The 25,953-nt window shown below is 42.9% G+C and overlaps 1 protein-coding gene across 8 annotated transcripts in view; it reads left to right on the top strand.

Moving 5' to 3' along the window:
• The window catches only part of SORCS1 (sortilin related VPS10 domain containing receptor 1), a 1,076,837-nt gene that overhangs the window by 841,127 nt on the left and 209,757 nt on the right, over positions 1-25,953 (top strand). For all 8 annotated transcript variants that reach the window (XM_089660690.1, XM_089660686.1, XM_089660688.1 and 5 more), the window contains exons 16-17: positions 14,546-14,676; positions 25,247-25,360. In XM_089660690.1, coding sequence (XP_089516816.1) covers positions 14,546-14,676; positions 25,247-25,360 — 245 coding nt within the window. The remainder of the gene's footprint in view (positions 1-14,545; positions 14,677-25,246; positions 25,361-25,953) is intronic.

Below are 25,953 nucleotides of genomic sequence, written 5' to 3'. Positions count from 1 at the left end.
TCTACCATTCTCTATTTTGGCCAGCAGGGGGCACAGACACACTCCTCCAAAATGCCACTCCTGGTGAAAATAGATGGGTAGCGGTAACAGATCTGGTTACAAACCATGGCAGCCTGTGATTGGTGAGCAGGAGCCACCACTTACTTACACAACAAGAACTATAATTCTTTTTACATGCCTCTCACTGGTGTTTAACATAAAATACTTACACTCAAATTACAGCATATAATATTTGCGTCTCAGTCCCATTCCCACAATTAATTCACCTCTGATTACAACAACAGAGAACATTTATTATTCCGACGGCGGCTGCGGCAATGAGCAACGTTAATCAGCTAGTCGTATAATTACTATCTCATGTCTTTGCACAATGGTATCATTAATGGCCCCAGGGATTCCGGCAGACCTCCTGGGAAGCAGACATGTCACTGCGTAGAAATGACTGTGCAACAAAACAGAGCAAATGTATCATTATGAGAAATTCCGACCCTGTGGGGAAAATTCTCTGAGGAGTGAAAGGATTAAACGAATATGATTAGAGACGTAGCAGGGGTCTTCAGTTACAGTTGTGGGGTTACACTGAGTCCCTGGGGAATGAATTACCTGAAAGTTTAACTAGCAAGTAGATAGGATAATATAAAAAGGTGATGTGTGTGGCGTGCTAATTATCTAGAAGCAAGCAATTGCACTATATCTTAGAATAAATAAACTCAGTCACTAAAACATATATATACTTAACTTAATAATGTCATTTCAAATGGAATTTTAAAAAAAATGTTTATATCTGCAGCTTTCATTGGAATAATTATTACATAGTTACATAGTTAGTCTGGCTGAAAAAAGACAAAAGTCCATCCAGTACAACCAGAAATATATATATAAAAAAAAGTTATAATCCTACACCCACAGTTGATCCAGAGGAAGGCAAAAAAAACCCAGCAAAGCATGATCCAATTTGGACCTGCTGGGAAAAAAATTCCTTCCTGATCCCCCGAGAGGCAATCAGATATTCCCTGGATCAACTTTACCTATAAATGTTAGTATCCAGTTATATTCTGTGTATCTAGGAAAGAATCCAGGACTTTCCTACAGCAATCCACTGAGCTGGCCAGAACCAACTCTTGAGGGAGTCTATTTCACATTTTCACAGCTCTTACTCTGAAGAAACCTTTCCATGTTTGGAGTTTAAATCTCTTTTCCTCCTGATGTAAAGAGTGCCCCCTTATCCTCTGTGAGTTCACTATATGAACCACTGATGTATTTATACATGGAGATCATATCCCCCCTTATGTATTATACATGGAGATCATATCCCTCTGTATGTATTATACATGGAGATCATATCCCCCCCTTATGTATTATACATGGAGATCATATCCCCCCTTATGTATTATACATGGAGATCATATCCCCCCTTATGTATTATACATGGAGATCATATCCCCCCTTATGTATTATACATGGAGATCATATCCCCCTTATGTATTATACATGGAGATCATATCCCTCCTTATGTATTATACATGGAGATCATATCCCCCCTTATGTATTATACATGGAGATCATATCCCCCCTTATGTATTATACATGGAGATCATATCCCCCTTATGTATTATACATGGTGATCATATCCCTCCTTATGTATTATACATGGAGATCATATCCCCCCTTATGTATTATACATGGAGATCATATCCCCCTTATGTATTATACATGGAGATCATATCCCCCCTTATGTATTATACATGGGGATCATATCCCCCTTATGTATTATACATGGAGATCACATCCCCCCTTATGTATTATACATGGGGATCATATCCCCCCTTATGTATTATACATGGAGATCACATCCCCCCTTATGTATTATACATGGGGATCATATCCCCCCTTATGTATTATACATGGAGATCATATCCCCCTTATGTATTATACATGGAGATCATATCCCCCCTTATGTATTATACATGGAGATCATATCCCCCTTATGTATTATACATGGAGATCATATCCCCCCTTATGTATTATACATGGAGATCATATCCCCCCCTTATGTATTATACATGGAGATCATATCCCCCCCTTATGTATTACACATGGAGATCATATCTCCCCTTATGTATTATACATGGTAATCATATCCCCCCCTTATGTATTATACATGGAGATCATATCTCCCCTTATGTATTATACATGGAGATCATATCCCCCTTATGTATTATACATGGAGATCATATCCCCCCTTATGTATTATACATGGAGATCATATCCCCCCTTATGTATTATACATGGAGATCATATCCCCCCTTATGTATTATACATGGAGATCATATCCCCCCTTATGTATTATACATGGAGATCATATCCCCCCTTATGTATTATACATGGAGATCATATCCCCCCTTATTATTATTATTATTATACAGTATTTATAAAGCGCCAATAGTTCACTCAGCGCTGTACATTACAAAGGGGGACAGAACATGTGACAGAACAATACCAATACAATGCAAAACATGAGGGGATCGAGGGCCCTGCTCTTTCGAGCTTACAATCTAGGAGGGAGGGGATGGTGGCACAGGAGGAGATAGCTGTGGGGGATGGAGTGGTAGGAAGAGTGGAGGAGGTCAGCAAGTTAGCAGGGGGTGAGGTAGGCTTCCCTGAAGAGATGGGTTTTCAGGGTGCGCCTAAAGGAGAGGAGAGTAGGTGATAATCTGATGGGTTGGGGAAGGGAGTTCCAGAGGATGGGTGACACCCTGGAGAAGTCCTGAAGGCGGGCATGGGAGGAGGAGACCAGGGAACTAGAGAGAAGGAGGTCTTGTGAGGAGCGGAGTGTGCGTGCTGGGCGGTACTTGGATATTAGGTCGGTGATGTAGTTCGGGGCAGTATGGTGGACAGCTTTGTACGTCAGTGTTAGGATTTTAAATTTGATCCGTTGCGCAATCAGAAGCCAGTGGAGGGATTGGCAGAGAGGGGTGGCAGAAATGGAGCGGTTGGAAAGGTGAATGAGTCTGGCAGCCGTATTCAGGATCGACTGAAGCGGGGATAGCCAGCGGCGAGGCAGGCCAGTGAGGAGGGAGTTGCAGTAGTCGAGTCGTGATATGATGAGGGAGTGGATGAGCTGTTTAGTGGTTTCTGGGGTTAGGAACGTGCGGATTTTGGCGATGTTGCGGAGGTGGAGTCTGCACGAGTTTGTTAAAGATTGGACTTGGGGCTGGAAGGATAGGTTGGAGTTCAGAATGACACCAAGTACTCTGGCCTGTGGGGCGGGTTTGATATTGGCGTTGTTGGATGTGATGTAGAAGTCAATGGGGGGTGGGGTTCGGGCTGGGGGGAAGACAAGGAGCTCGGTTTTGGAGAGATTTAGTTTGAGGAAGTGAAGCGACATCCAATCTGATATGTCGCTCAGTAGGTGTGTGATTTGGGCAGAGACCGAGGGGGTGAAGTGGGGGGTTGAGAGATAGATTTGTGTGTCGTCGGCATAGAGGTGGTAGTTGAAGCCGTGAGAGTGTATGAGTTGGCCAAGGGAGGAGGTGTAGATGGAGAAGAGAAGGGGCCCAAGGACAGAGCCTTGAGGGACCCTAACAGAGAGGGGGAGTGAGGGGGAGGTGGTAGCATTATAGGTAACGCTGAAAGAGCGTTGTGACAGGTAGGATGAGAGCCAGGAGAGAGCAGAATCTCTGAGGCCGAGGGAGTGTAGTATTTTGAGGAGGAGGGGGTGGTCAACTGTGTCGAAGGCCGCAGAGAGGTCAAGGAGTAGGAGCACTGAATAGTGGCCATTAGCTTTGGCGGTTAGAAGGTCGTTGGAGAGTTTGAGTAAGGCGGTTTCGGTGGAGTGTAGGGGGCGGAAGCCAGACTGTAGGGGATCGAGGAGGTTGTTGTTGTTGAGGTGAGAGCATAGGCGGGTGTAGACGAGGCGCTCGAGGAGTTTAGATGTAAGTGGGAGCAGGGAGATGGGTCTGAGGTTGTTCGGGTCATTGGGGTCCAGGGAGGGCTTTTTAAGTATGGGGGTGATGTGTGCATGCTTCAGTGGGGAGGGGAAAGTGCCGGAGGAGAGGGAGAGATTAAAGATGTGGGTGAGGGAGCGTAGGATGGAGGGGGAGGGAGGTCGTAGGAATTGTGAGGGGATAGGGTCGAGGGGGCAGGTGGTGAGGCGGGCATCAGAGAGGATCTTGGAGACTTCCTCGATGGTAGTAAGGTCAAAGGTGTGGAGTGTTGGGGGAGCTTCAGTATGAGGAATGTAGGGTGGCGTGGGAGTGGAGGTCAGAGCAGTGGTGGGGCCGTGGGAGAGGGGTGATGAGGGGGTAGCTGAGTGAGGGGGAACGGGGTTGGAGGGAGTTTGAGCAGTGACGAAGTCCCTGCGGGTAATGTCGAGGGGGAGGGGGGATGAGGGGGTAGCTGTGTGAGAGGGGATGGGTTGAGAGGGCGTGTGAGTTGCGGCAATGTCCTTGCGAATTGTGTCAATCTTGTTTTTGAAGTGATTGGCAATCTCAAGGGCGGTGAGTGAGGTGCTGGGTGGAGGTGGGGGTGGAGAGAGTAGAGAGTTGAAGGTGGAGAAGAGTCGGCGAGGATTGGAGGAGAGGGCCTTGATGAGGGTCAGGAAGTAGGCTTGTTTGGCTGCGTGGAGGGAGGAGGTGTAGGTGCGGAAGGCAGATTTGTAGCAGGTGAAAGCTTGTTGGGATTTTGTTTTGCGCCATAGTCGCTCCAGGGCACGACTGCGTCGTTTGAGGGTTTTGGTGTGATCAGTCTGCCAGGGCTGGAGCGGTCGGAGTCTGATGTTGCGTGTGGTTAAAGGCGCTAGTGAGTCAAGGGCTGCTGACAGCGCGTTGTTGTAGGCAGTCATAGCCAAGTCGGGGCAGGACAGGGGGAGGATGCGGTCGTGGAGTTGATCAGCTGCAGAGTGGAGGGGGGCAGGGTTAAGGTTGCATTATGTATTATACATGGAGATCATATCCCCCCTTATGTATTATACATGGAGATCATATCCCCCTTATGTATTATACATGGAGATCATATCCCCCCTTATGTATTATACATGGAGATCATATCCCCCTTATGTATTATACATGGAGATCATATCCCCCCCTTATGTATTATACATGGAGATCATATCCCCCCTTATGTATTATACATGGAGATCATATCCCCCCTTATGTATTATACATGGAGATCATATCCCCCCTTATGTATTATACATGGAGATCATATCCCCCCTTATGTATTATACATGGAGATCATATCCCCCCTTATGTGTTATACATGGTGATCATATCCCCCTTATGTGTTATACATGGAGATCATATCCCCCTTATGTGTTATACATGGAGATCATATCCCCCCTTATGTATTATACATGGAGATCATATCCCCCCTTATGTATTATACATGGTGATCATATCCCCCCCTTATGTATTATACTTGGAGATCATATCCCCCCTAATGTATTATACATAGAGATCATATGCCCCCTTATGTATTATACATGGAGATCATATCCCCCCCTTATGTATTATACATGGAGATCATATCCCCCCTTATGTATTATACATGGAGATCATATCCCCCCTTATGTATTATACATGGTGATCATATCCCCCCCTTATGTATTATACTTGGAGATCATATCCCCCCTAATGTATTATACATAGAGATCATATCCCCCCTTATGTATTATACATGGAGATCATATCCCCCCCTTATGTATTATACATGGTGATCATATCCCCCTTATGTATTATACATGGAGATCATATCCCCCCTTATGTATTATACATGGTGATCATATCCCCCCCTTATGTATTATACTTGGAGATCATATCCCCCTTATGTATTATACATGGAGATCATATCCCCCCTTATGTATTATACATGGAGATCATATCCCCCTTATGTATTATACATGGTGATCATATCCCCCTTATGTATTATACATGGAAATCATATCCCCCTTATGTATTATACGTGGAGATCATATCCCCACTTATGTATTATAAATGGAGAACATATCCCCCCTTATGTATTATACATGGAGATCATATCCCCCCTTATATATTATACATGGAGATCATATCCCCCTTATGTACTATACTTGGAGATCATATCCCCCTTATGTACTATAGATGGAGATCATATCCCCCCTTTATGTAGTATATATGGAGATCATATTCCCCCCTTATGTATTATACATGGAGATCACATCCCCCCCTTATGTATTCTACATGGAGATCACATCCCCCCTTATGTATTATACATGGAGATCATATCCCCCCTTATGTATTATACATGGAGATCATATCCCCCCTTATGTATTATACATGGAGATCATATCCCCCCTTATGTATTATACATGGAGATCATATCCTCCCTTATGTAGTATACATGGAGATCATATCCCCCCTTATGTAGTATACATGGAGATCATATCCCCCCTTATGTAGTATACATGGAGATCATATCCCCCCTTATGTATTATACATGGAGATCACATCCCCCCTTATGTATTCTACATGGAGATCACATCCCCCTTATGTATTATACATGGAGATCATATCCCCCCTTATGTATTATACATGGAGATCATTTCCCCCCTTATGTATTATACATGGAGATCATATCCCCCCTTATGTATTATACATGGAGATCATATCCCCCTTATGTATTATACATGGAGATCATATCCCCCCTTATGTATTATACATAGAGATCATATCCCCCTTATGTATTATACATGGAGATCATATCCCCCCTTATGTATTATACATGGAGATCATATCCCCCCTTATGTATTATACATGGTGATCATACCCCCCCTTATGTATTATACATGGAGATCATATCCCCCCTTATGTATTATACATGGAGATCATATCCCCCCTTATGTATTATACATGGAGATCATATCCCCCCTTATGTATTATACATGGAGATCATATCCCCCTTATGTATTATACATGGAGATCATATCCCCCTTATGTATTATACATGGAGATCATATCCCCCCTTATGTATTTTACATGGAGATCATATCCCCCCTTAATCTCCTTTTCTCAAGAGAGAATAAATTCAGTTCCTCTAATCTTTCCTCATAGCTGATCTCCTTCATTCCTCTTATCAGTTTGGTTGCCCTTCTCTGTACTTTCTCCAGTTCCCCAATGTTCTTTTTCTGAATTGGTGCCCAAAACTGAACTGCATATTCCAAATGAGGTCTTACTAATGATTTGTACCGGGGGAAATGATATCTCTCTCTCTGGAGTCTATACCTCTTTTAATACAAGAGAGGATTTTGCTCGCTTTAGAACCCACAGCTTGGCATTGCTGCCATTATTAAGCTTGTGATCTAACAGAACTCCCAGATCCTTCTCCACCATTGACCCCCCCAGTTTTACCCCCCCCAGTATGTATGATGCATGCATATTCTTAGCCCCCAAGTGCAGAACCTTACATTTATCAACATTAAACCTCATTTGCCACATAGTTGCCCAATTAAACAGTGCATTGAGGTCAGCTTGTATGTTGAAGACATCCTGTAATTCTTGGTGATCCTGCTATAAAGGTCCTTGTTCAGGTACTACCTGTTGTAGGACGACAACACCCTGTCTTTGTCTCCCAGTTGAGCTCTTGCATTGTCACCCTGTCACACAAGCTTCCAGTGGAGACTACAAGGGGCTACTTGGTGCACATTACCCAAGCATGGTATTCCATGGTAGGGTATAACCCAATGCTGCTGTCACCATCAGGAAACTTGCCCTGAAAAATTCCACTGGAGTGCATATATAGAGGAGCATTTTATATACACTTGACCAAAAATGCTTTCAAAGCAATTGCAGGCAGAAAGGAAAGTAATTCCCAGGATGCATTGCCACCGGGCTAAAATATAGTCCAATTGACCCCAAGCTAAGTAAGGAAAATGGGAAGTCGCACCAAATACAGGCCGACCTTATTTTTCCAAAATTCTCAAGTCATCGACTAAATCATCTGATTTTCCACCCCCTAGGAGAACGCAACCAGCTAGGAGAATGCAACCCCCCTAGGAGAACTAACAACCAGCACAAAACTTCCAGAAGGATCCTAAATCCTGCTTAGCACATAATAATCTGCAAAACTTAATGATAAATTCATTGTCGTAGACAGCATTAAGCCAGAGACTTTTTATTTAGTGTCATTATACAATTACTATGCCATAAAAACTTTAACAGTGCAATTAAAGAAATACACATTTGCAGTCTGGCTCTAATTTATCTGAAACTGCTCTTTTCATACACCTAGCACACCAAATCCATTGATGTTCCATAAATCCTGATATGATAAAATTATAGCCGTAACAACTATATAAGGAGGTCATGATTAAATTGATGCCAGACTTGCCTAGGCTTTAATCCTTTGAGGACCAAGGGACGTATTTGTCCCATGTTTTTAATTGCGTGTATCATCTGATTAAGAACTTAAAACTCTCTTTTTTTTTTGGTTTGAGTCAAAATATTAGTTCTTATCAACAAACAACAAATGGATCTAGCTTTTTGCCAATTACTTCATGAAATGGCTTAGTTACAGCAACTGAAGTGTACGAACTTTAAAAACAAAAAAATTGATTCTTTTGGCGTTCCAAAACCTTACGGTCCTCAAAGGGTTAATAACAGGCAAACCAATCACATTAAATGTCCTAAAAGATGTGTATGTCTGATGCATGTCATGTTTGGTCTTTTTCAAATTGTAATTTAATTATACTTGATAATATGTTGGTTGTTGGATTATAAAATGTGGTAAATATTGATTTGTTGATCTGTTTTTTTTTTTGTACTATCTTTTCAGTAAATACTTTTCTTGAACCTATTTCTCATTTCCCTTCATTAAAACAATATTTTAAAATCCTTCTCCTAGAACCACAGAGGGTGGAGCCTGAATCAAGGAGTATCAGGTCCACATGTTTCCAGGGAAACTAAAAGAAAAACATTATTCTATATCTCAGATATATATATATATATATATATATATATATATATATAAAATACACTGGTAGCAGGTGTGAATTTAAAATCTTTCTTTATTGTAACGTCCCATTATCACCTTAACTGCATATCTCTGACAGAGGGATAGCATAAGCAGTGTAAAGCTATTAGGAACAGAAGCTTTGGCCATTGCTGTGATCCTAACATGATTAAGCCACTATGAGTTGGCTTAGAGTATATTTTTTTGTAGCACAGTACTCTAGATCTGGGGTGTCAAACTGGTGGCCCTCCAGCTGTTGCGAAACTACAAGTCCCATCATGTCTCTGCCTTTGGGAGTCATGCTTGTAACTGTTAATCTTGCAATGCCTCGTGGGACTTGTAGTTTGGCAACAACTGGAGGGCCACCAGCTTGACACCTGTGCTCTAGATGATGTACAGTAATTCTGACAACTTTTGGATACCTGGTCATGGCTAAAAGTATGTAACCACCTCTTTATATGACTCTGAGTTCAGGTATTTCCAGTGAAGAGTATTGTTAATGCTACAATATATAAAGACATTTAGACAATTGTACTCTACCAATGTTTTGGCAACGGTTTGGGGAAAACCCTTTTTTCGGGTAAGTCTGTGCACAAAGCCAGCCCAATTAAGACATGGTTTGACCAGTTTGCCTTACTCAAGTTGTCTGTACAGAGTCCTGACCTCAACCCTGCTGAATATTTTTGAAATGAGCTGGAGTGCCGATTGTGAGCCAGGTCTTCTCATCCAACAACAGTACTTGACCTCACAATTGTCCTTTTGTCTCACTGGGCACAAATTCCCACATATTCACTCCAAAACCGTATGGAAGGTCTGCCCTGAAGATCAGAGACTGCTAGTGTCACAAACAGGGGCCAACTTAATAATAATGACCATGGTTTTGGAAAGGGATGTCTAGCATGGTGATGGCCACCAGCTTTTAGTTTTTTAAAGCCAGCTCAGTTAAGACATGGTTTGACCAATTTGGTTTACTCAAGTGGCCTGCATAGAGCCATGACCACAACCCTACTGAACACTTTTGGAATGAACTGGAATGCTGATTGTGTGCCAGGTATTCTCATCCAACATCAGTACTTGACCTCTAAAATTATTCTTTTGTCTGAATGAGCACACATTCCCACAGATCCACTCCAAAATCATGTGGAAAGTCTTCCCAGAAGAGTTGAGGCTGCTATAGCCACAAATGGGGGCAAACTGAATATTAATGGCCATGGTGTGACTGTATCCTGTGTACAAAGCCAGCTCAGTTAAGACATGGCTTGACCTGTTTGGTTTACTTGAGTGGCCTGCACAGAGCCCTGACCTCAATCTACTGAGCACTTTTGGGATTAACTGGAACACCAACTGTGAGCCAGGTCTTCATCCAACACCAGTACTTGACCTCACAATTGTCCTTTTGTCTCAATGGGCACAAATTCCCACATATTCACTCCAAACCATGTGGAAGGTCTGCCCAGAAGATCAGAGACTGCTACAGTCACAAACAGGGGCCAACTTAATAATAATGACCATGGTTTTGGAAAGGGATGTCCAGCATGGTGATGGCCACCAGCTTTTAGTTTTTTAAAGCCAGCTCAGTTAAGACATGGTTTGACCAATTTGGTTTACTCAAGTGGCCTGCATAGAGCCATGACCACAACCCTACTGAACACTTTTTGAATGAACCGGAATGCTGATTGTGTGCCAGGTATTCTCATCCAACATCAGTACTTGACCTCAAAAATTATTCTTTTGTCTGAATGAGCACACATTCCCACAGATCCACTCCAAAATCATGTGGAAAGTCTTCCCAGAAGAGTTGAGGCTGTTATTGCCACAAATGGGGGCAAACAGAATATTAATGGCCATGGTGTGATTGTATCCTGTGTACAAAGCCATCTCAGTTAAGACATGGCTTGACCTGTTTGGTTTACTTGAGTGGCCTGCACAGAGCCCTGACCTCAATCTACTGAGCACTTTTGGGATTAACTGGAACACCAACTGTGAGCCAGGTCTTCATCCAACACCAGTACTTGACCTCACATTTGTTCTTTTGCCCGAATGGGCACAAATTTCCATAGATTCACTCCAAAATCTTGTGGTAGTCTTCCCAGCAGATCAGATGCTGCTAAAGCCACAAATAGGTGCCACCTCAATATTACTGACCATGGTTTTGGAAAGGGATGTCCAACATAGTGATGGTCACGCACTTTTGGTCCTATAGCACACTTTCTTATGGTACAATTTGCTATTTTAATACCTAATAGACAGAAGCTTTATACAATGAAAACAATAATATAAACAAGTTGTTTGCTTAATTGGGAATTCATATAAGCCTATAAAATATTAACCGCCGGGAGCCAAAGGCTGCTTAATTATGTGTACAGTAGCGAACGAATTAACAGATGTCATTTTTATGCAAATCAGCATGTTCTCCCTTAGAATCCGCTCAGTTAATTACATTTGAAAGTCAGGAGAGAAGTCGTAAAACTTTGAGCGTTTTCCCATCACCGTCGATTACCCGAAACTTCCTCGCTTCTTCCCGTGGTGACAACCGAAATATAGAAAATAATGGAGTTTATTCAGATGATGATTTTTTTCCCTTCCTATCTTTTCATTGCAGCCAGATGAGAATTTTTTTTTTTTTCCGTGTGTCCTATTTCTACCTCGTGTTCAGCTTGACGTTCGCTGACACGAACAAGCTGAAGAGAAGCAGGACTTGTCAGCGTTTGATTGCGAGTTGTCAGCCGCTTCAGGCTAGCGTCAGAGCGAATATTGTAGAGCCTGGCAGTGATGGATTGTAGCGGTGTCTGCTATATAACAAAACGGTTTCATGTCACATTTTGATGATTTCTAATAAGAAACTTTTACACGGACAAGTGTGCGCTGCGCATGGAGGGTCTAGGCAAAGCCCGTTGGCCTGTCTTGTTAACCTCAGCTGCTCAAAAATTTTAAGTTATTTACAGGTTTTGAAGGCTAGGGAAATAAGTTGCATTTTTTGCATTTTGTCAGCATTTAAAAAAAAAAAGGCACATTTTGACGACACTTTCACTTTTCCACGTGTCTCTTTAAAAGCAAGTAATAAAAAAATAACTGATGATCATCTGGAAATCCAGCAAGCTCCTAAGTTGTGTAGAAAGCTGACAATGCTCAAGTAGTGTCACCAGCCGTCATTGCTGGGACAAGGTCCTATAGTACCAAAGGCAAAAAGGCTGAAATGCGCCCTCTTCCCTTCCACCCCCCACTTTCCAGCATAGGTTTCCCTTGTTGCACCCACTCTTGCTAAAGTGCCAATGGTGGCCATCTCTTTGTTCACCCCTTAACCTGGCCCTATCAGCCCTGCCCAATACTCATCTGCTGGAATATGGAACATGTCCAGCAGTACCAGGACAGGGTCATCCAGCTCCTAGGGCAGTGGTTCTCAACCTGTGGGTCGCGACCCCTTTGGGGGTCGAACGACCCTTTCACATGGGTCCCCTAAGACCATCAGAAAACACATATTTCCGATGTGTAAAGAGCAGCTACTGTGTAGAAAGCAGCTGCTGTGTTGAAAGCAGCTACTCTGTTAAAAGCAGCTACTGTGTTGAAAGCAGCAGTATTGGAGGTAAAACGACACTCATGAATTATAATTACTGGGTAAATAATTTTATGGTTGGGGGTCACCACAACATGAGGAACTGTATTAAAGGGTCACGGCATTAGGAAGGTTGAGAACCACTGTCCTAGGGTAAGGATCCAGAACTGAGCTCCCCTCCCCAACTGATGATAAATGGTGTAGAAGGGGGGTACCACCTTGCATCCATTCTTTGTTGCTTTGCTATGCTCAGGGCAGCTTCCCCTTCAGCCCACTCCTTGTCCCAGCCCTGATGTTCAGAACCCAATAAGGGTTGAGCAGCTCAAGCAGTTTTTGTTCATTTTTTGTTCTGTTTCAAATGCTGCCTAATGCATTAATATACCTCCTTAGACCCAGTCTATCTGGGCAATATGTTCACCTGCTGACTTGGCACCATCCACAGGCAGCTTAACTCTTCAAAAAGACACAGAAGTTTAATCAAATGTAATTTTCCTTCAGCTAACTGCAGTACCGAGGATGTTTATCGAGTCTCCATAAGTATAAGAAAACTGACTTTCCTGAGGATGTTTATCAAGTCTCCATAAGTAAGAGAAAACTGACTTTCCTGAGGATGTTTATCAAGTCTCCATAAGTAAGAGAAAACTGACTTTCCTGACGATGTTTATCAAGTCTCCATAAGTAAGAGAAAACTGACTTTCCTGACGATGTTTATCAAGTCCCCACAAGTATGAGAAAACTGACTTTCCTGACGATGTTTATCAAGTCTCCACAAGTATGAGAAAACTGACTTTCCTGACGATGTTTATCAAGTCTCCATAAATATGAGAAAACTGACTTTCCTGAGAATGTTTATCAAGTCTCCATAAGTAAGAGAAAACTGACTTTCCTGACGATGTTTATCAAGTCTCCATAAGTAAGAGAAAACTGACTTTCCTGAGGATGTTTATCAAGTCTCCACAAGTATGAGAAAACTGACTTTCCTGAGGATGTTTATCAAGTCTCCACAAGTATGAGAAAACTGACTTTCCTGAGGATGTTTATCAAGTCTCCACAAGTATGAGAAAACTGACTTTCCTGACGATGTTTATCAAGTCTCCACAAGTATGAGAAAACTGACTTTCCTGAGGATGTTTATCAAGTCTCCACAAGTATGAGAAAACTGACTTTCCTGAGCCCTGTTTCCAGTGATGTATTTAGGTTTCGTGCTGCCATAGGCAACATGAAATTTGGCTCCCCCCCACGGAGAGACCCTGACACCGACCCACACCTCCCTCCCCCATGAAGAGAGCCTGACATTGACCAACAACAACCCAACTCCCCAACCCCACCCAAGAGAGCGTTCCACTACCACCACCCCCCCCAAACACTGGCAACCCCCACCCCAGCAAGGGATAAGATACTCACTTTCACAGCTCCGGACATCCCCAAGAACAAGAGTCAGGCACCATCAAGTAGCCTGCAGCCTCTCTCAGATCCTACCTGGCCCCGTGCTGCGTGTGTCCCTTCTTCCATCCCTTCTTTCGGGTGATGGCACTGCCCCCCTAAAAAATGCTGCTGCCCCCCTGAAAAATGCCACCCTAGGCAAATGCCTTGTGGTAAATACACCCCTGCCTGTTTCGCCAATAACTAACACAAGGAAGTGAGAAGGATCTAGCCAGGACTAAACTAACTAGCAGTAAATAGGATGGGAGGGAAAAGGAAGATCCCAAAATCACATAGGTTAACAAATTGTAGTGGCCAGAAAGTGCCAATAGATGTCAGCATACTATGAACAATAATAATCTGATGCAGTTCAATACAACAAGGGAAAATTACATGAATGAGTGGCAGAACGTTCTTGTTTTCAAAATTTAAAATTTACCATCTTTGACCAAAGCAATTAAAAATTACAGAAGTGCGGCAAAGCAGGTGCCTACAAATTAAAAGTCTGGAAAGATGAACATTTTTATTCATTGACATCAAGTTTTTTCAAAGTTTTAAAGTCATGTTGGGTTCTTTTGGATTCAGGGAGAAGCGTGCATCATGGGAGCCAAGAGGACGTACATGAAGAGGAGATCAGAGCGGAAGTGCATGCAGGGGAGGTATGCCGGGGCCATGTCTTCCGAGCCGTGCGTTTGTACTGAGGCAGACTTTGAATGGTGAGTATGAGAGTCTCTCTGTAGACCCTTCATGTTGTGAGATTGTATTCCTTGTTCAGGACATGGTCTGTTCCGGGTACAGAAGATACGGTCCCCATACACTCAACGGCTGGGTGGGTGGTGTAAATCTTACCTCCAGCCTTGTACCGGCTCCTCTCCAGGATGGAAATTTCTTACTCTGATTTCACTGCACACTGTGAGCTTCTCACAATGTGCATTAGAAGCTCCAGCAAGTAAGAGCCTGCCTCATTTAATGGCTGGTCAGACGTCCAGCACCATCAAGCTCTTTTTCTACCCAGCCTGACTGTCTCTGGTTTGCCCCTTTCATTTACTGGATGCAGTTCTTTCAAATACATAGGCTCAGTATCCCATGTGGGTGCTCTGCATGGAAATACAACCTGTCTGGGAACGCCCGCTCCTCTACACTGACATCCCCCTATCAAAGCATTTTGATATTTGCATGACTGGGCAACACAGTGGCTAAGTGGTTAGTACTTCCCCTGGCAGTACTCGGGTCATTGGTTTGAATCCCAACCACGGCACCACCTGCCTCGAGTTTGCATGTTCTCCCTGTGCCTGTGTGGGTTTTTTTCCGGGTACTCCGGTTTCCTCCCACCCTCCATGCTGTTAGGTTAGTTGGCTCCTGTCTAAATTGTCCCTAGTATGTGTATGTATGAATGTAAATTAGGGACCTTAGATTGTACGCCCCTTGAGGGTTAGGGACTGATGTGAATGTACAATATATTTGTAAATTGATGGCTCTATACAAGTCCCTATAATAAATAACTCCTCTGAAGTGCCAGCCTATTATTTGCATCAGGGCTGATGGTTCTTGGATGAGTGCTGTGATGCTTACAGAAGTTATGTACAGAATGCTCCGACCCCTCACACCAGCCATGATCTTTCTGCAGTGTATAGAGAAGCACAGAGATCTAGTGATGACTTCACTGGGTCTAGCATAAGTCATGTAATAAAAGGTTTTATTGACAAGATTCATTAGCATGTCGATGAGAGGGGAAGGATGGATTCTGTGTCTACATTTACCCACACATGCATGTATGGTATATTTCCCTGAACGTGCCACTTTTCCGTTTGGATACTGCACCATATGCGTATGTGTGGGTATATTACAAAAGTACAGCCATTCACTAGGTGCTGGAAAGTGCAGGGATTTTAGGAAAAAAGACTTTGAACTCTCAAGATGTCTGTGTGTCTGTGATGCCTTAAACTGGTTGTAAAGCCTTACATATATGCAGTGGAGTGACTGGCCTCAGGTGATACACAGAGATGAAACAAATCCTGCTATATAAGTTGTAACTGTTTATCTGCAGTATCTGTTCTCTATATCCATTCAAAGTGCTGAATTTATACAGCTTGCCTGAGAGTTCAGACAAAAGGGGGCAGGGAGTTAGGATTGCACACTGCAGAGCTCAGTGAGGAGAGCTCTGAGAGCTGATTGGAGGGAAGAGATACAAATCCCCCTCCAAACCGCTCACAGGAACAGAGCAGAGGCTGTCAATCACAGGCTGTGTGTTTGGAGGTCTCTCTGCTGTTACCATTGTTCTTTTTGTGTCAGAAAAACTTGTCAGAAGTGATTCATGCTGATAGAAGAACAAAGCAGCAGACAGAAATGACACTCAGTGCTCCAGATAGAGACAAGTTCACACTATAGAGGGACATGCTTTTTTAATGTTTCATGTCTGAGGCAGGGGCGGACTGACCATTTGGAAACTTGGGCACTGCCCGAGGGCCCGGGGTCAATAGGGGGCCCCATAAGATGCCCCTGGTACCTTTTTCATAGGCTTTTTTGAGTTTGGGCAAGGACACAGGGGCCCCATGATCCCCTATTGCCCAGGGGCCCCATGAGTTGTCAGTCTGCCCCTGGTCTGAGGTTTACAACCACTTTAATTAATGTGTCTACTTAAAGCTGAACTCCAGGGATTAAATATTTTGCATACATACACTGGGCCAGCTTGGCACAAGGTAATTATGCATATACTGTATGATACCTGAATGGCCTCCCTGGCCTATGTGGCCATTATGGAAGCTTTAAATAACTGTAGTAGTCCAAGTTACTATAGTGATTGCTGTGATCTTCTGGGCTGCCCTTCTATGTCATAACCACAGGGGGTCGCTTGCCATTCATAAAATGTGTCTCAATGTATGCAAAGAGTTCTCTGATTGAACAGGGTGGAGAGGAGGGGCAACTACATCACAATCTCTGCCAAGCTGGCTTAATGTAAGTATACATATTATATAATTCCTGGAGTTCAGTTTTAAACTATAGTTAAACCCAAGAACAAAAATTGTATATATTGCTGCTTATCAGTCTTTACATGTGGTGCCTGCATTAGCTTTTTATACTTTTTTTTCTTAGTTTTCACCTGTTATCCTGCCAATAACATACTCCTTGGGGACCTGTTCTCACCCAAGAGGTTGTTAACCTTTCTCAACCTTCAGAGGTTGTTAGGGGTTCCTTAAGCTGTGGCAGATTGATCTCCCATCTCATGATGTAGTTTACTTTATTTCCAGGCAGGTGTTACTCAGCAGAATCAGCAACATGGTACCAGTGGAGCTACCACTGTCGACTCCTAAATTTATAACCACTGACAACCGTTATCTTTTAGACATCTGTAATAGGGGTATTCCTCCCATTGACCCTCAGTGTGTGGGGCATTCTTCCAAATGACTCCTAATGTAACCAGGTGTGTCTCCCTCTGACTACCAATGTAAGTAATGTCAAATGCAAAGGTTCCTTCTGCCACTGACCACCAATCCAAGAGGGCCTTCTTATACTGACCACCAATGTAGGAGGGTCTTTCGATACTGTCCAATAATGTAGAAGGACCTTTTAATACTACCCTTCAATGTAGGAGGGTCTTACAATACTGTCCATCAATGTACGAGGTCCTTCCGATACTGTCCACCAATGTTGAAGGGCCTTCTGATACTCTCAACTGCTGTAGGAGGGCTTTCTGATACTGTCCGCCAATGTAGGAGGGTCTGCCGATACTGTCCATCAATGTTGAAAGGCCTTTTGATACTGTTCACCAATGTAGAAGAGAGTTTTGATACTGTCTACCATTATAGAAAGGCCTTCTGATACTGTCCACCAATGTTGAAGGGTCTTATGATACTGTCCACCAATGCAGGAGGACCTTTCGATACTGTCTACTAATGTAGGAGGGCCTTCCGATACTCACAACCAATGCAGGAGGGCCTTCTATCATTGACCACCACTGTAGGAGGATCTTCCGACACTGACCATTAATGTAGGAGGGTCTTCTTAAACTGTCCACCAATGTAGGAGGCCGTCCGATGCTGTCCACCAATGCAGTAGAGCCTTCCAACACTGGTCACCAATGTGGGAGGGCCTTTTGATACTGACTACCAATATAGAAGGGCCTTCCAACACTGACCACCACTGTAGGAGGGCCTTCCTATACTGTTCATCAATGTAGGAGGGCCTTCCAATACTGACCACCAATGTAGAAGGGCCTTCTGATACTGTTTATCAGTGTAGAAAGGCTTTCTCATACTGGCCACCAGTGTAGGAGGTCCTTCCAACATTGACCACCAATGTGAGAGGTCCTTCCGACTCTCACCACCAATGTAGATGGGCCTTCTGATACTGTCCATCAATACTGTCCATCAATGTAGGAGGGTCTTCCAATACTGATCACCAGTTTTGGAGGGCCTTCCAACTTTCACCACCACTGTAGAAGGGTCTTATGACCATGACCACCAGTGTAGGGGAGCCTTTTGACACTGACCACCAACATAAGAGGGCAACTCCCCAGCCGATAATATTCTAGGAGCTGTAGATCTTTATTTTAGCAGGTTTTCCCTGTTGTCTGAAAATTATTGCAACGGTTCCTCCGGAGGTGAAAAATTGAGAAATTATCATAGGGTGACAACACTCATTCACAGTACTGTATCTATGAAGGAGCAACATTGTCACCCTAGGACAGGAAGTATGATGGGGCTAAGAAATAACTCCCCTTTCCTTTTCTCCATAACATAGAGGGTAGATGTTCTGTACGCCAAACCAGAGAATTGGGAACAATGTAACTAATAAGGTTACCTGCTCACAGGGTTGCTGGCAGGATCAACTATTGCACTTAGCTAAGCTAAACTCTTTTTATTGGTATATTTAACAGACCAATGGGAAGCGATGGGAGAAGTTCATTGGTGGGGCTTATTTACATGCACTTTAACAGAAGTACTTTTTATCAAACATTGTTGATTGATGTATCTGTCCCTCCCAATGAGCTAATCAAATGCTTCTCCCAACTATCTCAGCCAGTATGGCTTGAATAGTTCCCCCCGGTCACCCATCATCTGCCAAGCTTTCTGTAACAAGACTTGTCTTCATATGTCTTCATTGTGGAGCAGCTCATGCTACGGCTGTGATAAACCGCTCCTGGTATTCAAGCTCCATCTTCCCTTTATTCGGCAGGTACACTCCGACCCAGCCGTAATATAAATCTTTACACTACTGAGCAGTCAGTTTAAAACAAGAACATCCGTTAACAGAAGCTTCCATTAATCTTCCCGTGATGTGGGGCTCTGGTAATATTCCGTCCCTATCTGCTCCAATAAATCCCCTTTAAATCAAGCGGTAGCAAGGAGCTTTCATACAGACTGAATACCAGATGCACCATTAAACTGATAGATGTTCCCCGCATTAATTAAAGCAGAGTAGGGGCTTCGGAGAAGACAATGCCGGAGACTCCAGTGTGGAACATTATCTTGTATGCTGCATCAAAAAGACCCATTAAAGTGCATCAATCGTCCCCACACAGCAAAGCAAGATGTTAGGAAGCTTTTTTATTTTTTTTTAAAGATGGTTTTCTTGAAAGTTAGAGCATCAATATATTCTGTACACAGGACGCGTTCTCATGTATATACAGATATGAATGGTTTTGAGTCCAATTTATTTGATTTTTTTTTTCAACCTCAAAAAGGTTTTAAGCCGATATATATATATATATATATATATATATATATATATATATATTCCTAGATTGTAAACTCGAAAGAGCAGGGCCCTCGAACCTCTCGTATATTGTTTTATTACTGTATTGTCTCATATACTGTCCCCCACTATATTGTACAGCGATGAGCAAACGTTTATAAACACTGTATAATAATATATATATATATATATATATATATGTTATTATTATACAGTATTTATAAAGCACCAATAGTTCACTCAGCGCTGTACATTACAAAGGGGGACAGAACATGTGACAGAACAATACCAATACAATGCAAAACATGAGGGGATCGAGGGCCCTGCTCTTTCGAGCTTACAATCTAGGAGGGAGGGGATGGTGGCACAGGAGGAGATAGCTGTGGGGGATGGGGTGGTAGGAAGAGTGGAGGAGGTCGGCAAGTTAGCAGGGGGTGGGGTAGGATTCCCTGAAGAGGTGGGTTTTCAGGGTGTGCCTAAAGGAGAGGAGAGTAGGTGATAATCTGATGGGTTGGGGCAGGGAGTTCCAGAGGATGGGTGACACCCTGGAGAAGTCCTGGAGGTGGGCATGGGAGGAGGAGAGCAGGGAACTAGAGAGAAGGAGGTCTTGTGAGGAGCGGAGTGTGCGTGCTGAGTGGTACTTGGATATTAGGTCGGTGATGTAGTTCGGGGCAGTATGGTGGACGGCTTTGTACGTCAGTGTTAGGATTTTGAATTTGATCCGTTGCGCAATCGGAAGCCAGTGGAGGGATTGGCAGAGAGGGGTGGCGGAGATGAAGGGGTTGGAAAGGTGAATGAGTCTGGCTGCCGTATTCAGGATCGACTGAAGCGGGGATAGCCAGCGGTGAGGCAGGCCAGTGAGGAGGGAGTTGCAGTAGTCGAGTCGTGATATGATGAGGGAGTGGATGAGCTGTTTAGTGGTTTCTGGGGTTAGGAACGTGCGGATTTTGGCGATGTTGCAGGGTGAGTCTGCATGAGTTTGTTAAAGATTGGACTTGGGGCTGGAAGGATAGGTTGGAGTCCAGAATGACACCAAGTAGTCTGGCCTGCGGGGCGGGTTTGATGAAGGCGTTGTTGGATGTGATGGAGAAGTCAATGGGTGGTGGGGTCCAGGCTGGGGGGAAGACAAGAAACTTGGTTTTGGAGAGGTTCAGTTTAAGGAAGTGGAGCGACATCCAGTCTGATATGTCGCTCAGTAGGTGTATATCATATTATAGTGCCGCGCATATATCTCTATAACCTCATATATGAATTAAAGCATCCAAACCATGTGATTATGCAACAACGGTGAATACAGCTTTAACAGTCCATACTGTGTGCTTGATCCGTGCCTTTATAATTTGTTCACAATACAGGTGCTTTTTATTGCTTATATTCCTATAGGTGCTCCTCCACCAGAGACATACATATATACTCTCACCTCCTTTTATGACCCAAATTGCATAGGTCAAATACCGCTTTTCCCCTTTAACCCGGGTAGGTATATAGATGACTCCACTTTCCTCCTCACTCTGCTGCAAACGGTACCATCTCCTCTTTATCCCACAAATCCTCTGCATATGGAAACAGAAATGCTTGCCATAGTGTATTATGTAGTGTAGTATTAAAAAAAAAACAAAGTGCACTCACATTTAAAAGTGTGTTGCTGGGATACCACAGTAAAAAAATTGTTGTTATTATGTATTTTCAATATGTTCAGGAATTTCCAAGATGGCGGCTCGTAAACTTCCGGTTTAGCGGCTTGACTTCAGAATTTCCTCCATGCTCTTGAGACTGTGCTGGGAGACACGGCAAACCTTCTGTCAATGGCACGTATTGATGTGCCATCCTGGAGGAGTTGGACTGCCTGTGCAACCTCTGTAGTGTCCAGGTATCACCTCATGATACCAGTAGTGACACTGACCCTAGCCAAGTGCAAAACTAGTGAAAAACAGTCAGCAAAGTGGAGCTGGGAAAAAAATGTCAGTGGCCTCCACCTGTAAAACTATTCCTGCTTTGGGGGTCGACTCATTGTTGCCCATCTAGTGTACCTGTTATTAATTTCATTAACACCAAGGCAGCTGAAACTGATTAACAACCCCCTCTGCTACTTACCTGACCAGATCAGTATCCCAGGAGAGAGAACTGACTTGATGCTATACTCTGATTAAAAAGTGTTCCTTTAATTTTTTTGAACAATGTATATAATTTTTTTTTTACTGAAGTGGAGCTTAAAGTTTGTCCAGTCTGTCCAGACATTATGGGTACATACGGTATCATTTTATTTCAGATATTGCAGAACAGAGGAGGTTTTTCCAGTGGATCTTCATAACAAACAATCTAGCAGTAGCTGTCTTCTTTCAGACTGTCTCTCTCTGACTGAAACCTCAATGGAGTCACTGCTCTGACTCAAAGGCTAGCAACCAATCAGAATCCTTCTCATTGCTGCTCTGTCTTTAGCAGAGTGCATTCTAATGGTTCCACTCTCAGGAATTAGGAGTTCTTTAACACATAAGGACACATAGTCGCTAACTGAAAACAGAAAACATAGATACATTTCCTTTTAATATTAGCAATCTGAATAATAGCTGATGGATATAAATGTTATCCTTGGAGTCCCTTTAAATACCCGAAGTCGTAAAGTTGCTTGAAGTAAAATCATACTTTGGAATTATGCCGCTTCAGTCTTGCTTTACTTTTGTTTTCCTGGTTTCGTTTGCAGTAGATTAAATCAGCTGCGAATTAAAGGTATCCTGTACACTCGGGTTTCTTCTGTTGAATGTAATTTGAGAAATAAAATATTGTGTTATCATCCCTCCAGCAGTTTGCAGACAGTTGCTGGTAGAACAGAGTGTTACAATGATATTATTAATTCCCCTTGGGCCCAGTGTTAGTGTGCGGGAGAGATTCTTGGCTTAGTAATTTGTCGATAAATGCTATTATGCAGACTGCCGTTCTGATTCATATCACCTCTAAAGTTAGGGGAAAACTTCAAAAGTTTTCTTCTGTTTTCTTCTTTACAGTGACGTTTTGTTTCACGACAAATTCCTGTTGAGAGAGAGAGAATGTTTTTCTATCTCTCCATAATTATTATAGTTATAAAATTAATAATTAAGTCATATGACTGTATGTGTGTGTGTACCTTTAATTTTATATATATATATATATATATATATATATATATATATATATATATATATACATATACATACACAGTATCTCAAAGAAGTGAGTCCACCCCTCACATTTTTGTAAATATTTGAGTCTATCTTTTCTGAAGAAATGACACTTTGCTACAATGTGACGTAGTGAATGTACAGCTTGTATAACATGTAAATTTGCTGTCCCCTCAAAATAAATCAACACACAGCCATTAATGTCTAAACCACTGGCAACAAAAGTGAGTCCACCCCTAAGTGAAAGTGTCCAAATTGGGCCCAATTAGCCATTTTCCTCCCTGGTGTGACTCGTTAGTGTTACAAGTTCTTAGGTGTGAATGGGGATCAGGTGTGTTAAGTTTGGTGTTAACGCTCTCACTTTCTCATACTAGTCACTGGAAGTTCTACATGGCACCTAATGGCAAAGAACTCCTGGGAAAAAAGAATTGTCACTCTACATAAAGATGGCCTAGGCTATAAGAAGATTGCCAGTTCCCTGAAACTGAGCTGCAGCACGGTGGCCAAGACCAGACAGCGGTTTAGCAGGACAGATTCCACTCAGAAGAGGCCTCACCATGGTTGGCCAAAGAAGTTGAGTGCACGTGCTCAGCGTCATATCCAGAGGTTGTCTTTGGGAAATAGACGTATGAGTGCTGCCAGCATTGATGCAGAGGTTGAAGGGGTGGGGGGGTCAGCCTGTCAGTGCTCAGACCATACGCCGCACACTGCATCAAATTGGTCTGCATGGCTGTCATCCCAGAAGGAAGCCTCTTCTAAAGATGATGAATAGAGATGAGCGAATCGAAACAGGCGAAGTGGAATTCGTTTAGAATTTCAGGAAAAAATCGATTCGCGTCGAATCCGAATATTTGCATAATTCGGGTGCGCGAATCGGATTTTTCCCGATCAGCCGGCAAAAGTGTCCCTGCAGAGAGCTCCGCTATTTCTGACAGTTCTCTGACAGTTCCTTCACATGTACAGCGGTTGAAACATTGTATCTATTTGTTTCCATTTAGGATACAGATGTTTTTATTCGGAAATAAATAGATACAATGTTTCAACCGCTGTCAACCGCTGGAACTGTCAGAGAACTGTCAGAAATAGCGGAGCTCTCTGCAGATACACTTTTTGCTGTACTGGAATACTTCTTCTTTTCATTCTTCTCATTCTTCTTTTCATTCTTCTTTTCATTCTTCTTTTCATTCTTCTTCTCATACTTCTTTTCATTCTTCTTCTTCTTTTCATTCTTCTTTTCATTCTTCTTTTCATTCTTCTTCTCATACTTCTTTTCATTCTTCTTCTTCTTTTCATTCTTCTTTTCATTCTTCTCATTCTTCTTTTCTTCTTTTTTTTCATTGATTTGTGTATTCACTTAGTTTATTGGTCATGGTCTTTTGCATGATATTATTCAGTGCACTATTGTTTTTATTTAATTATTATTTTTTTCCTTTAATTGCACCAATATAGATGTAAATTTCTTACACACTAAGAGGTATATTATGATTGAGGAGCGCTGTCTCAATTGTTCTAATTTGCACTTTGTTCTCAAGGATTAGATAGCTGCTCTTCCCAGTATTTTTCCAATTTTCTATTTTTATTTTTTGTTTGTTTCCAGTGGCGCTGTTCATATTTTTAGTATTATTGGAACCATGTCCAAAGATAAACTGATTTGGTTCAGATGGTGTCAAGCGTGTGTGGCAGCAACCAGGTGAAGAGTACAAAGACAAGTGTGTCTTGCCTACAGTCAAGCATGGTGGTGGGAGTGTCATGGTCTGGGGCTGGATGAGTGCTGCCGGCATGATGAGTGCTGTTTGTCATAAATACCTCTCCTGGCCTGTCAGCAGTATTGTAATGTGCGCTGTACATGCGCAGCTCAGTCCAGGTTACAGCTCTGTGCCATGATGAAGTGACTCCTGTGTGCATGTGCGAGGGGGATATCATTGCAGCTCAGCCATTCAAGTGGCCAGAGAGCAAACCCAGAAGTAAGGCTGGGCGAAGACAGAAGGACCCAGGCTTCCCAGTGTAAGCGCAGCACTAAAAGGCTTCATTTGACAGTTAAGTCTGCTAAAATATACTCATTTGCAGTGCATACTAGCACATTATGGCCTAAAATCCTGTAGGCCTAATAAAAAACAAATAGCGGTTTCCTAATACCACTTTAAATTTCTTGAGCCATCTCCCATTTCATCCCTCAAGTTGGTAAGTAGTACATTTGGGGAAGCCATAAACATGACCAAGTGTCACACTGTCATTGCCAGTAAATCCTCAGACCCTCCCACTTTTGGCAGGGAAATCTAATGCAGCTGTGGTTGGATACACAGGTAATGACCACCTTTTGGAAGGCCTCTGTGAACACTGTCATAATGACCAAATATTGTGACCAACACTGATATCAGATTTGTAATTATATGCTGTCAACAAAGCATGACCCTTGTTCCCCTTTTTCTGATTTTAGTGATTATGGCTATGAGCGTCACAGCAATGGCCAGTGTCTCCCTGCCTTCTGGTACAACCCATCCTCGCTGTCGAAGGACTGTAGCCTTGGCCAAAGCTACTTGAACAGCACCGGGTATGTACGATGACCAAACAGCTGACTTTGTTCCTATTTTCCAATATTTTGTGACAGCTGCAGGGGGGAACATGCTTGTATATAAATGGGATCTCTTGGCACAATTTTCATTTGCAGTACCACAATTTATTGAAACATATGCAGGAGATAAGGACTTAGTTTGGTAAGTGTGAAATGTATGGAGCATTTTAATAATGGTGAGCATTTGTCATTGGCTAACAGAAAAATCGGTCTCATTATGACTAAGGCCATTGATACTGAGGCCTGGAATTCACAACAAAGGATGAAATGTTAAAATGTTGATATTTGTTAGTGTCAAGGTCCTACCTTTTCCCAGAGGTTATGTTACTCCATGTGCTGGCATCCATCTTGGATTTCTGCAGAGCATGGTGGGAATCTTTTATGCCTTCAGGTCTCTGAGGTCCATCTCCCAGAGGGGTGTGGCTGATTACATATAAGCCTGTGGTCCACACATGCTCTTTGCACTTGTGTCTTGTGTCTTTGTGTTGCTACAACTCTGTTCTGACTCTCGTGACTCTCCTGGAATCTGACTCGGCTTGTGACTTGATCATTCTTTGTGTTCTCCTTTGATC

Source organism: Staurois parvus, unplaced genomic scaffold (assembly GCF_062004578.1).
Source record: "Staurois parvus isolate SC_StPar_1 unplaced genomic scaffold, SC_StPar_1.0 ptg001263l, whole genome shotgun sequence".
In the NCBI taxonomy this organism is placed as follows: Eukaryota; Metazoa; Chordata; class Amphibia; order Anura; family Ranidae; genus Staurois; species Staurois parvus.
Note: the sequence above shows the minus strand (reverse complement) of the source record. Positions and strands in the feature narration are given on the sequence as shown.